This window comes from Erinaceus europaeus, chromosome 13, assembly GCF_950295315.1.
Source record: "Erinaceus europaeus chromosome 13, mEriEur2.1, whole genome shotgun sequence".
NCBI lineage: Eukaryota > Metazoa > Chordata > Mammalia > Eulipotyphla > Erinaceidae > Erinaceus > Erinaceus europaeus.
This window is the reverse complement of record NC_080174.1, coordinates 91754316-91767990: the sequence shown is the minus strand read 5'-3', so window position 1 is coordinate 91767990 and position 13675 is coordinate 91754316. Positions and strand designations below refer to the sequence as shown.

Below are 13675 nucleotides of genomic sequence, written 5' to 3'. Positions count from 1 at the left end.
TATTTATTTATTTATTTTTAGTTTGGAGACAGAAATTGAGAGGGAAGGAGATAGAGAGGGAGAGAGATAGAGAGACACCAGCAGCCCTGCTACACAACTTATGAAGCTCCCCCCACCCCCGTAGGTAGGGACGGGGGCTTGAAACTGGGTCCTTGTCCAGGGTAACATATGTGCTCAGCCACGAGTGCTACCGCTGTCCCCCGTGGTCTTTCATTTGTGTCATCAAGCACACGTTGAAGTCACCACGTTCACACAGGAGGTCAGGACACTGGTCTGAGAACCCAGGCATCTGGTGGCTGATTTAGAGAGAGAGGAGGAAGACACACTGAGTCCAGAGAGGTGAAGAGCAAAGGATTTCCTAGTCCAGAACGGGGGGTGGGGAGCAGGAGAGATTGGAGGCCCTTGCACCAGTGCCTTCTCTATGCCCACAGGAGCCAAAGAGGAGCGAGTCAGCGGCAGGACCAGGCACAGACAAGCTGGGGCTACTGAGCCCCCCGGCCACAGAGACATGCCCCAGTGTGAGGGCGGCTTGCCCGGAGACCCTCAGGCTGTTGGAGGCCAGTCCCCCGGGAGGCTCTGGGTCCTCCTCAGACCTCCCTGAGACCCGCGTGACCTCAGAGCACAACAACAACAGGATTGGTGAGTTGGCCTGTTATGGGGTGGGGGGGCAGCATGGCCAGGTCAAGGGGTGGCTTGGGAGATACACCCTGGGCCTTGGGGTCCTGGTGAAAGTCAGAGACTGTGGGTTGGAAGGCCCAGCAAGAAGGAGGTGGACTCTCCCAGAAGTGGGAAGTAGGAGGTGCTTTCTGTGAGAATCAGGTTGCACTTAGGTGTGTCAGACAGCTGGCTTCATCTCTTCAACCCAGTTTAATTTCTTGTCAGCCTGGAGTCAGGCGGCTCACTTGGGAGATTGTGTGTGTTATCATGAGTAAGGACCTGGGTTCATGGTCTGGGAGGTGGTGCAGTGGATAAAGCATTGGACTCTCAAGCATGAGTTCCTGAGTTCAATCCCTGGCAGCACATGTACCAGAGTGATATCTGGCTCTTTCTCTCTCCTATCTTTCTCATGAATAAATAAATTCTAAAAAAAAAGGACCTAGGTTCGAGCCCCTGCCCACCACATGGGGGCCTCTGTGTGTGTGTGTGCCACAGGACTTTCTCCCTTTTGGTGTCCAGGGCAGTGCATTATGGCCACCTCATCTGGCATCCAGATAGCCTCTAATAGGTCTAATATTTCTTGTTGGTTTCTTATAGCTTTACCTTCAGCTGTGAGCATCCCCTTTCTCGATATATAGCCCCATGGATGTGGGCTGTGGCAAAGGCATAGTGACTATCGGTGTAGATAGTAAGTCTTTTCCCTTTTCCTAGGTTGAGGGCTTATGTGAGGGCAATTAATTCAGCTTTTTGGGCTGAAGTCCCTGAGGACAGGGAAACTGCCCACACAGCCTCGTGTTCAGTAGTTACCGCAGCCCCAGCATACCTCACCCCATCTCTGAAGTAGCTGCTCCCGTCTGTATACCAGTTCACTTCTGTTCCTCTCAAAGGCTGGTCCTTCAGGTCTTCCCTGAGGCCAGACATGCAGCCCAGAATCTTGGAGCAGTCGTGCAAGGGAGCATCTAATTCAGGGTCAGGGAGCAAGGTAGCTGGATTCAAGGAAGCTTCATTAGTCAAATTCAAGGCAAAGATAAGAACTGGCATGGAGCTGGTGGTCACAACCACTGGTCCTTGGGGTTGGAAAGTAATGGTGCTCCCATCTTAGAAAGCAGGTCTCTCCCAAGAAGGAGGTAGGGGCATTCGGGAACAAGCATAAAAGAATGAGATACCTGTCCCTTCCCCAAGTCCACAGTCCTCTGAGTAGTCCAGGAATATTGTTTCATGCCAGTCGCTCCTTGTACCCAGGTCTTTTGTTTGGATAGTTTTCCCATGGACTGGGCTAACTGAATGTTGAGCCCCCGTATCTACTAAGAAGCCAACAGGTTTCCCCTCTACTGTTAAAGTTACCCTGGGTTCGGGGAGGGGACCCGAACCCTGTTGTCCCTAATCACCCAGTTCTAGGATTTTTGTCCCAGTATCTTTTTGTCTCCCCTTTCTTCTTGGATACTCTCTGGCCCAGTAACCCATTTCCCTGCAATATGCACACTGATCTTCAAGGAGCTTCTTTTTTCCCCTCCCTGTATGGACCTCCGGTCCCTTCAAACCCCTGGGGAGGATGGGCCTTTCGGCCTTCCCACCAAGGGCCTTCAGCAGTAGCTGCCAACAATACCTTAGTGAGGCTGCGAGTCTGTCGCTCGTTAGCTGCTGTTATTGTCCGTAATTGGCGTCCTTCAGTTGTTAAAGACTTTCTCTGCTACTGCCAGTAGTTCCTGTAAAGACTTATCTGCTAAATCTATTTTCTGAAGTTTTTTCCGGATATCAGGGGCAGCCTGATTTATAAAAGCTGACTTATTTTCTGGAGCTTCTGGATCTAGGGGAGTGAACATTTGCTATGCCTCCATAATTCTTTCTAAGAAAGCAGCTGGAGTTTCTATCTTTTCCTTGGCCAAATTAGTGGGTCAGCGTGCCGCTGCCCCACGACCACCCATTAGAGTCTTGTGATAGACCTGAAGCTTCTCCTTACCTTCAGGTGAGTTAAAATCCCAGGTGGGTCTTATCAGAGGGAAACCGGCATCTATCAGGGCTGGGTTTAAGGTGGGGTTCCCGTCCGCCCCAGACACAAGTTTTCGGGCTTCCAAGAGGATAAAAAGAATTTGTAAAAGCTGCTGGCAGTCGTCCCAGGTTGGCTGATGGGTAAAACAACAGACTCTTAATAGATCAATGAGTGCTGCTGTTTTTTCTGAAAACCTAGGGTTCTGCATTTTCCAATTATAAAGATCACTAGTGGAAAACGGCCAATATTGCATCAATTGTTCGCCATTTTTATTCGGGGATCCTATGGCCTGAAGGGGCAGGGCCACCGAATCAGGGGTCCTCTGAGCTGTACGGACTCTCATACAAGGAGGGCTCCGTAAGTCCTGGCCTGCTGCCGGGGTTCCTATGGGACTGGGGGAGGTTGAGGTTGATGGGGGGAGGATACTCTAGGAGGTCTTCTTCAGGACCACCTTGGAGAATAGGGTAGGAGGGGGAAGTGAGAGGGGGCGCAGAGGGGACAGTAGGTTGATGACGAGAATCCTTTAAAGCAAGAACAGCGGGTCATGAGCCCTGTGGAGGAAGAAAAAGGTTTAGCCAAGAGGGGGGAATTCTCTACCAGATCCTGCCAAGTAAGGATATAAGAAATCTGGTCCAGGTGTCCTGGATGTCCTAAGATGACGTCTTTGGTGGCATAGATAGTAGGCAGGTTCCAGGTTCCTTTTGGAGGCCAATTGGTAGAGAAGGTTGGCCACTTATTTTGGCAATAAGTGATCATCTGGTCCTGTTTTACCTCTAGACCCAAATTGTGAGCTCTATGTTTAAATTTTCTAAAATGATTCAGGACCATAGTCAGAGGAGTCAAAATAGCCTGACTCCTGACTTTGGACTTCAACACAAAACTGATAGAGACAACACCCACAAAGAAAATACAGAGACAACAACATACTCAAAGAGAACTCCAGCGGCCCAGCCGCCAACACTCTGAACCAACAGATGGGAGGACGGCCTCTCACTGCTTCCCTACAGATGGGAGGACGGCCTCTCACTGCTTCCCTACAGATGGGAGGACGGCCTTTCACTGCTTCATGAGTGCGACCCACTCTCCCCTTCCAAATTTGAGAGGGGGATCCAATCCCCTACAGCAGGGCCTGAGACGTCTCCCAGGACCCTGGACCTGGAGCTACCAGCGCGTCTGCCTTCAACTCCAAGGGTCTGTCGCTACAGATAGACCGGTCCTGAAGGCTCAGTGAAGCTGGTGTTCTTCTAGTGAGATGGGGATCCCGGACGAGGCCCCATATGTTGTGCCCAGAAGTTCGAGTCCCGATCTCACACAAGGAAGACCAGCATTTTTGGGGTGTCTCCCTCCTTCTCCATCAGGGTGTCCTCCAGGGGAAAGGTAACGGGCTGGTTCTTTCTCGCTCACGACAGGGGTGACACGAAGTAAAAGACACCAGGGGACTCTTAGCGTGAATCTAGAATCTGAGTCCTTAGAGTCCCAGAATCCTAGAGTCCGTTTATTAGCAAAGTGGACATGAGTTAAATAGAAAAGCAATGGAGGTAATTATTGTTGCAATATGATAGAAATTACAGGTTTCTTAACAGTCAGCATGCCCCTAAGGTAGGGGGTTGGTATGACAGGAATTGATGAGATACAAGACAGTTATTTTCCATAACACAAGCAACTTAATTATCCAAAGGTATTTGAGAGAAGCATAGGGGTTAAACCCGTAGGGTGAGACAGAGAGAAGATGGATATCAAAAGGCCATATAGTTTGGAATTTCTCTTGTCTGGGGTCTGAGGTGTGTGATGAAGTGTGTGATAAGGTGTGTTCTTCTGTGATCAGAAGGTGACTTTGAATGAGTGAATCTGTGGCCATGTGGCCTGCAGTTAATGGAGGGAAGTACTGGGGTATCTGTGGGCCTGAGAGTCAAGAAGGAAAGAACCAAGTCTGAGTTTCCCCCCTTATGCTCACCTCGGTTGAGAGAGACTTACCAAGAGGCTATCTTCTCAGACCTCCATCCAAAGATGGGGGTGGTTCTCCCTAAGCTCTATCAGGCTCACACATGTTCCCAACACAGCATCACATGCAATAGCAAGAGCCTTTATTATTAAGCTTTAAGCTTGGGCTGCCGACACCCTTCCAAGCAAAGGGAGAGTCTGCGACCCTGATCACTTCTCGTCCCACGTTTTTATAATTATCACAGGGTGGGCACAGGTGGAAATATCCACATGAAACAAGGAACAATTGGTCTTGGGCCAACAGCTGCTCTCAATATTCGGGGCCCTTCTCCAACCCCACAGTGTGCTCGACCAAGTGCTCCACCACCTGGCCCCTTTATGCCTTTCTTAATGGGAGAAAGAGGAGAGAGAAGAGCCAGAGCTAGCACATCACTCTGACAGGGCGATGTCAGGGATGGAACCTGGAACTTCACTCTTGCAAACCTGCTGCTCTAGCCTCTGCCACCTCCTAGACCTTGGATTCCAGAGTCTGCTCCCTGAGTTCAGTTGGGCCAACAGTGGCTTTATCCTCACTTGCCTTGCCTGCCTCCTGCTCCCCTGGGTCTCTCCTCCTTCTCAGGGGCAGTTTCCTGAGGCTACAGAGATCCCCCCCCCATGGCCGTGTCCCCCTATGGGGGCTGCCTTCCTGCAGATGCTGCTTATTTGCCTCCTTCTCCAAGAAGTCCTCCATGCCTTCCCATGCTCTTATCCATAGCAGATGCCTCTTCTGCTGTGTTCTACACATCCCCAGGCCACTCCTTCTCTGTCTCTACTGGAGCTTAGCCATCCTCAGTGGGCTGGCACCAAAGAGGGCTTGGTGACTACCCTGTACACCTTTGTAGCACCATTGGTGGGCAGAGCTGGAGGTGTGTGTGCATGCAGGCTTCTGTGTCAAAACAAAACTTCTGGAATTGTGACTTCCTGCCAAGTCTCATTTATTTAATTTTTTTAATTTTTTTTTCCTCCTCCAGGGTTATTGGTGGGCTTGGTGCCTGCACCATGAATCCACTGCTCCTGGAGGCCATTTTTTTCCCCCTTTTGTTGCCCTTGTTGTAGCTTCATTGTGGTTATTATTATTGCCCTTGTTGACGCAATTCGTTGTTGGATAGGACAGAGAGAAATGGAGAGAGGAGGGGAAGACAGAGAAGGTGAGAGAAAGATAGACACCTGCAGACCTGCTTCACCACCTGTGAAGCGACTCCCCTGCAGGTGGGGAGCCAGGGGCTCGAACCGGAATCCTTACACCGGTTCCTGCGCTTTGCGCCACATGCGCCTAACCCACTGCACCACCGCCCGACCCCCCAAGTCTCATTTTTTTAAAAAAAATTATTTATTTACTTTCCCTTTTGTTGCCCTTGTTGTTTTTATTGTTGTAGTTATGATTGTTGTCATTGTTAGATAGGAGAGAGAAAAATGGAGAGAGGAGGGGAAGACAAAGAGGGGGAGAAAAAGACAGACACCTGCAGACCTGCTTCACTGCCTGTGAAGCGACTCCCCTGCAGGTGGGGAGCCGGGGGCTCGAACCGAGATCCTTATGCCGGTCCTTGAGCTTTGTGCCACGTGCGCTTAATCTGCTGCGCTACCGACCGACTCCCTAAGTCTCATTTTTTTAAAGAGTGTATTTTGGGAAATACCACCAAGACACCTTCTGCAGAGTTCCTAAGAAGTGCTAACAGTTGAGTATGGTGCCTGGAATTTGGAGGATGGGACCAATGGAGTGTCGGAGGGGAGGAGAGGGGAGGGAAATGTGCCTGCCTCCTAAGACTTCCCTGAGGCCCTTTGGTGGGGAACATAACAGATTTCCAGGGACCTCTTTGTTCTCCTGACCCCACCCCAGTGAAACAACCCCTTCTCTCTCCTTTCCTTTCTTCTCTTTCCTTTCTCTCTTTACTTTCTTTCTCTTTTTCTTTCTTTCACCAGAGCACTGCTCAGCTCTGGCTTATGGTGATGTGGGGGACTGAACCTTTGGAGCCTCAGGCATGTGAGTCTCTTTGCATAATCCTTATGCTATCTACCTTCCACACTCACCGCCCTTCTTTATTTCCCAAGAGGGATCAAATCATGTCCTGAGCTTCAATCTTCTCTCCACAACCACCAGGCAGGGAAGCCCCTTCCCCCTGGCCCCTGCCCCTCCCAGACAGCTTGCCTGGATTCTGGAGTTCTGGGTGGGATGGGAAGTCTAAACAGCTTCCCAGAGACCCTCTCCCTCCCAGCTCAGTGGTGGACAGCGGGATGCAAGGATGCAAGTGCTGGCTGCTGCTACTTGGACAAACCCACCCTCTTCTCTCACACCCCTGCTTTGTGCTCCTCATTTCCTAGGACTCCCCTCTCTCTCCCCCTCTGACTCCCATCTCTTGCTGGCCCCCAGGTCAAGGCTTTAGGGCAGAGGCCAATAGATCTTGATGGAGGGTGTCTGGTGATGTGAGACTCCACTCTCTTTTGGGGTGTGTTGTGTGTGTGTGTGTGTGTGTGTGTGTGTGTATGTGGGGTAGCCCATAGTCTGCCTCACCCTCAACCCTTCTTCTGGTCTTGTTGTTATTTTTGAACACTTGTCCCTTTCCCAGGGGTGTTGTGAACCAAAACAGACTTGCCAGTATTATGCAATGGGGTTCAGGGTGTGTAGGAACCCCAATACTCTTTAGGGGTCTTGAATCAGACGGGTGGGACCTGCTTTCCCAAAGAGCCCCCTTGCCCCACCCAGCTCAAGTTCCCTCTTGAACTTCCCCATTCTGCTTCCTGAGTCCTGGGGTGGAGCAGCTGGGAGCTGGGAGCCTGGGCCATCAGAAGCAGGGCTACTGTGGTGTTTGGAGTCAGCTAACCATGGTGATGGCCAGGCCCCCCCCACTTCCCACCCAGGGACAGCTTATACAGTTCCCCTGAGCCTCTGGAGCCCCCGGTGCAAGACGGTGTGAAGGCCAAGTGTGGGTGGGGTGATAACACCTCTGGGAGTCTGGCAGGCTGTTCGCCCAAGTGGTACGCACGCACGGCTGTCCTGCTGTGTACAGGGTGACTGGCATTGAGGGCCGTTGGTGGGAGGTGGGCTGTGAGCCCAAAACACCTGACACCTGTGGTCCTGAGCAAGGCTGTTCAGGCCACCGGCTGTGTGATTGCAGGATGAGGGCCTGACCAGCTGTCTGGGTTTGCCTGGGCTTTCAGCCAGGACCATCACGGGCCAACTGGGGTAACTCAGTCACTTCAGGTTTCTGCTTTAGGAATACAGATGGTGCAGAGAAGGAAGTCAGGCATGCTGGGGGTTTCTCCTTCCTTCCTTCCTTCTTTCCTTTTTTTTTTTTCTCCTACCAGAGCCCCGCTCAACTCTGGCTTATGGTGGTACAGGGGATTGAACCTGGGACTTTGGAGCCTCAGGCATAAGAGTCTGTTTGCATAACCTGTTTGCTATCTACCACCGCCCCTCCTCTCTCCTTCCCCTACCCCCACAGAGGTGCTGAGAAACTTCTGAGCTTCTCCCATCGTGAGTAGCCACAGCAGGCCTGGTCCTCAGCTCAGTGCACAATTCCAAACCATCCCACAACTTGTGAAGCTTCCCCACTGCAGGTGGAAACCGGGGACTGGAACCCTGGTCCTTGTGCTCACCCAGCTTTTTTGCCTTTGAGTTCTAGGATGCCTGTCAAATTGTGAGGACTGACTCTTATCAGAGAGATTGTGGCATCTGTCTGAGCCCACACAGCAGGGGTGGGGCTGGGGGCCCTGTTCATGTCTGCTGCTCCGGGCTCCTCACTTCACCCAGCCTTTATTTCACCCAGAGTACTGCTCAGCTCTGGCTTATGGTAATGCTGGGGATTGAACATGGGACCTTAGGCGCCTTAGGCATAAAAGCGTTTTTGCATAACCATTACGCTATCTCCCCAGCGGCCCCCCCAACTTCCTCCTCCTCCTCCTCTTTTGCTACCAGTGTTGTCTTCACTGGGTCTCGGTGCCTGCAGCATACCACCATTTCCAGTGACTGTTTTTCTTTCCTTTTTTTTTTTTTTTAAATAGAAGTGAGAAGTTTTTAAACAGGGGCCGGATGGTGGCACACCTGGTTAAGCTCATATATTACTATGCATAAGGACCCAAGTTCAAGCCCCCATCCCCACCTGTAGGGGGGAAGCTTCATGAAGGATGGAACAGGGCTGCAGGTATCTGTCACTCTTCCCCTCTCTATCTTCCTTCCCTCTCAGTTTCTCTCTGTTCTATCAAATAAAATAAAGTAAAAAAAAAAAAAGTTACTTATACTACCTCTTATTCTCGTGGCTTCATTAAAAAAAAAAAGAAGTGAGAAAACAGAGAGTGATAAAGAGAAGAGAGACAGCCAGAGAGAAGGAGAGACTCCACCATGTGGAGTAGTTTCCGTGGAAACTGGGGACTTGAACCTGGGTCCTCGTGCATGGTGACGTGCTCACCCGACTTTTTGCCTTGCAGAGAAAATCTACATCATGAAGGCCGACACGGTGATCGTGGGGACTGTGAAGACAGAGCTGCCCGAGGGGCGGGGCCTGGTGGGGCTTGAGGAGGACCTGCAAGTGGACTGTGCCCCCCACTACCCGGAGCAGGAGACCGAGCTCCCCGAGAGCAGCTGTGGGGACGTCATGTTCTCAGTGGAGGAGGAAGGGAAGGACGATCCCACACCCACGGCAGCCTCTGAGAAGTGAAGCTAGGGCCTCAGCTGGCCTGAGAAGGCTGCCGAGTGTCCCCTGTGGGGGCTGGGGCTGGGTGGATGGCACAGGCTTGGGGCAGAGACCCATGTGGCCTGAGCTGGGACTCTGGCCTCTGTGGAGGGCCGTCTTGTGAGGGGGAGAGGTGCTGGTGGCCTCTGCTTGCTGTTCCCTCAGCTCTACTCTGCCGCACAGACCTTGGAGGAGCTGGGCTTGTGCCAAAGAGGCTGTGGGGAGCTGGGGTACTCATGGAGAGGTGTGTGTTGGTGTCAGATAGGTGATATTTGCTGGGCATCCTGCTGTCTGCTGCTACAGAGAAAAAAAGCCCCAGGACCCTGGTTATCAGACAGACCACTGGGGCTCTAGCATATCCAGTCAAAGGCTATGACTCCCAGCCCCCTGGCCTCCCTCCTGCTCTACCCCTGGCCTCAGGTGTGTTGTGTGGACAGCCCCACCACCGCCTGAAGCCCTGGGGACGGGGGCAGGGGGCAGGTACTGAGGCAGCATCTGCGGTTTCTTCTCTTGGGTCCAGAGGGAATCCATTGGCTGCTGATCCAGGCTGGCCCAGACTGCTGGGCACCGGACCAAGGGGACTGTGCGGCCTGACCATCAGCTCTGCTCAGACCGCAGGGAATCCTCTTGGGGCTGCCAGCCTCTCCCCTCACTGCAGCCCCCAGCAGCCTGCAGTGGCAGGTGTCTCAGGATTGCATGTTCTGTGCACGCACACGCACATGCACACACCTGTGTCCTGGGGAGTGAAGGTGCAGCTCTCCCACATCTGCCTGACCTGTGACTGAGGGAGCTGCTGCACCCTGCCTTCTAGCAGAGTCTTGGTGTGCCTGTCACAGCTGGAGCCCTGTCCCGCAGACATTCTGCCTGGCCAGTGACTGTGATAAACACACACGGAGTTGGAAAGCTGTTGCCACTTGGGTCCATCCCCCTCACCCCCTCACCCTGAGACCTTCAGATTCACATGAATGAACACATGGCCCCCAAAGGGATGGGCTTGTGGGCAGCCTGGAGGAATTACCCCTTGGAAGGGCAGGGGTGTAGCTACTGTTTATTCACTTGGCTGCCGGCTCTCTGGAGGAAGTTGGGGCCTCTGAGGACTCTCTCGGGTGCTTTCTGAATTGCTGCATGTTTTGGGGAAAGTTGGAGTGGCTGGGACCCTGTGAGCAGTGGTTATGCCAGCGGCTGACAGGAGAAGTTCTGTGGCGTGGAAGACATCAGGTTCTCAACAGCCCAAGGACACTCAGTGCAGCCAGCCGCGGGGCCCTTATGGCTTTGTGTTGAGGACAGTGTCACGTGGTCCAAAAAAAAGAAGCACTGCCTTCTCCTGGAACCCTTTGCAAACTTTTTCCTTTTTCTTCTTTTTACCTGAGCACTGCTCAGCTCTGGTTTATGATGGTGCAGGGCACTGAACCTGGGACCTTGGAGCCCCAGGCTGGAAAGTCTTTTTGCAGTAGTGTCATTATGCCACCCCCTCTGCCCCCCCAAAACTTTGCATCTTTTGAAAACTGGTGAGATTCAGGATGCTGCTGTCACTGAACTAGAACTAGAGAAGCTGTGTGTTGGGAGGAGTGGAAGGACCCAGCTAGTGCTGTGTTCCCCTGACAGGGTCCCCCCTGCTCTGCCTCTGAGGACCTGCCCCCCACCTCCACCTGCTGGTGCAGCCCTTCCAATGCCGGGAGGGTGCTGGGGGCATGCTTCTTCTATGTAGCACCCTTGTTGGTGCAAAGCCTGTCTGCAGAAGAGACTTGGAATAAAGCCACTCCTGTCCTAAGGGTCCCTGTCTTTGTGCAGAAAGGCATAGTGTGTGTGTGTGTGGGGGCACTCCCCACTGCCTTCACCGCCTCATGTGGGCCCAGTAGCCCCACAACTTGGGGAAAGAGAATCACAAAACATCAGAGTGAACTTCCCTTGGACTTGGGAGCAGGGAGAGGACTGAAAGGGGAGCGGGAGTTTGGGGGCTTCACATTGGAGCCAAGTGGCTCAATCAGAGCCTGGAGGGCACTTGGGGGCTTCTGTTGCCATTGGCAGCCAGCCTGGACCCCATCTTCCTCACCCCACCATCACTGTGGTTTCCTCATGGGGATGGGGGAAAGACATTAAGAAAGAACCATCACCACCACTCCCCCAGACTTCAGCTCAGCCCAGGCCTCAGCACTAGTTCAACCAAAAACCAGCCATGGGTGCTGCGTGTTGAGTCTGAAAGTCAAGGTGAATTCCCCTGCCCTGACTACAGAGAGAGTCCCTTCTTAGTTCCTGACAGGTGGAGTAGAGGACAAGATGTCCAGGTAGGTAGGTGAGACAAGGCCCCTGCTAGTCAGGGGAGTCACTGCCAAGTTGTAAGGAACCCTCCTCTCCTCTTTTGCAACCTTCTTCCTGGACAATTATAGTCAGGGAGTGACAGTAAGTGACAAATGTCCACCGGAAGTTGTTGCATTCAAAGAAAAACCATTGTTACCCAAGACAGTCTTGGAGATTGTAACCTAGTCTAGGTTCTCAGAATCTCAAAGGCTAGGGCTGGTCCTTAAAATGACACAAGTGGAATCCCAATTTGTGATGTCTATAGATTCAGGACAGTGTCTGAGCCACAAGGAAATAATTGACTGGGCTGAACAGAAACCACATCCAGGGCCCAGGTGGTGGTGCACCTGGTTGAGTGCACATGTCACAGTGTATAAGAACCCAGGTTCAAACCTCCGGTCCTCACCTGCAGGAGGAAAGCTTCACAAGTAGTGAAGCAGGGCTGCGGGTATCTCTCTGTCTCTCTCCCTCTCTATCTCCCTCTTCCTTTCAATTCCAGGCTGTCTATCCAATAAATAAAAATAATAATTTAAAAAAATAACCATTGGAAAAAAGAAAGAAAGAAACCAGGTCCATGCACAGAGGAGGGGTGTCTCTTCTTCAGTCCTTCCCTGACACCCTCTGCATCTCACAGTGGAGATAGGGGTGTGTGGGGAGGAGATGCAGGGATCCGATTCCAAGGCAGGACTCTAGGAGAGCTGTACCATGAAATGCTAGACCTTGACCAGAAGCCAAGATGAGGCTGTGGAAAGCTTCAAGATAGTTTTTTGGGCCTGGGAGGAAGTCGGTTGAGCCTTCATTGGGCTCCTTCCTACACCTTTGTTGCCTTGTATGGTGGCCCATGCTGGGTGCACCCCAGGAGCCCTGTGGGCCTGCTCAGCGGCCAAATCTCCAGCAGATGGGAGCCAGGTGCTGGGCAGAGAAGACACGAAGGAGTGACAGCCTGAGGTGGGGTCACAGTGCTCCCCCTCACCCCTGTTTCCTTTCAAAACACCCACAATGAATGAGGTCAGGTCTGGCTACCAAGGGTGCCCCATGCCAAGGGGGCCAGGTGGCTCTCCAGGGTCCCTGGTCCAGCAGATGACAGTGAATGGTCGAGTCAAATAACAAAGTCATTGCAGGGTTCAAGGCTGCCCAGGCACTACAGAAGGAACCCACTGCTCTGGGAGGCTGGGCATAGCATCTGGGACACATTGGTGAGGCCGTCTGCCCAGGGAAGTCAGGACGGACGCGTAGCAGTGTCTATAGCTTGGTGTACAACTGTCCTTCAACACCCCGTTCTTTGACTTTGCAGCTTCACTCCATTGTGGTGTTTTCAAATATATTCATTAAAAGGTTGATCAAAACAGTGAACATGATACAGTGAATGCTCAGTTGTCTCAGCCTGTATCAGAATCAAAATTAAAACGACTTGGTGTATTACATCGAAGTAAAAAACTCTGGGGTCAAGGGGAGGGCTCAGGTCCTGGAACATGATGGCAGAGGATCTAGTGGGGGTCGAATTGTTATGTGGAAAACTGGGAAATGTTACACATGTACAAACTACTGTATTTACTGTCGACTGTAAACCATTAATCCCCCAATAAACAGACAAAAATTTAAATGACGGTCCGCATGGACTGTAGGCCTGTGTATTCGAGCATCCCTGCACCACGCCAGCTGCAGCCGTCCAACCACTCCTGGTGTGTGTGAAATCAGGTGTGGGGAAGCCAAGCCGATCAGAGGAGGTAGCTCTCAGACGGCTTTTCCATCGCTACACATAGGAAGCAACTTTGCTCTCGGAAGTGTTTGCGATTTCTGAGAACCTCCATCTAAGTCCCACGATGGCTCTTCAACGTGCTGCTTCTTCTCAGCCTTCTGACGATGAAACTAAGCACTGGAGGAAGATGCTTCCCATCTAGGAGAAGGTGAGACTCTTGGAGATGATCAGACAGCAAGGAAATCATAGGGGTTGCCCGCCATTACGACTTGAATGAGTCTATACCGTTTGCTCCATCTGGAAAGACGGAAAGAACACGGACTCTCTCTTCAGCAAGAAAGCAAAGCTAAAGGGGTGTTATTGCGTGTCTATGGGCTCTGATAA

General features: G+C 52.0%; 1 protein-coding gene across 1 annotated transcript in view; it reads left to right on the top strand.

The window, feature by feature from the left end:
* The window catches only part of TNFRSF8 (TNF receptor superfamily member 8), an 86851-nt gene extending 73655 nt beyond the window's left edge, over positions 1-13196 (top strand). Inside the window, exons 13-14 of the mRNA XM_060204960.1 lie at positions 368-639; positions 9050-13196. Coding sequence (XP_060060943.1) covers positions 368-639; positions 9050-9279 — 502 coding nt within the window. The 3' untranslated portion in view covers positions 9280-13196. The remainder of the gene's footprint in view (positions 1-367; positions 640-9049) is intronic.
* Positions 13197-13675: the final 479 nt, after the last annotated feature.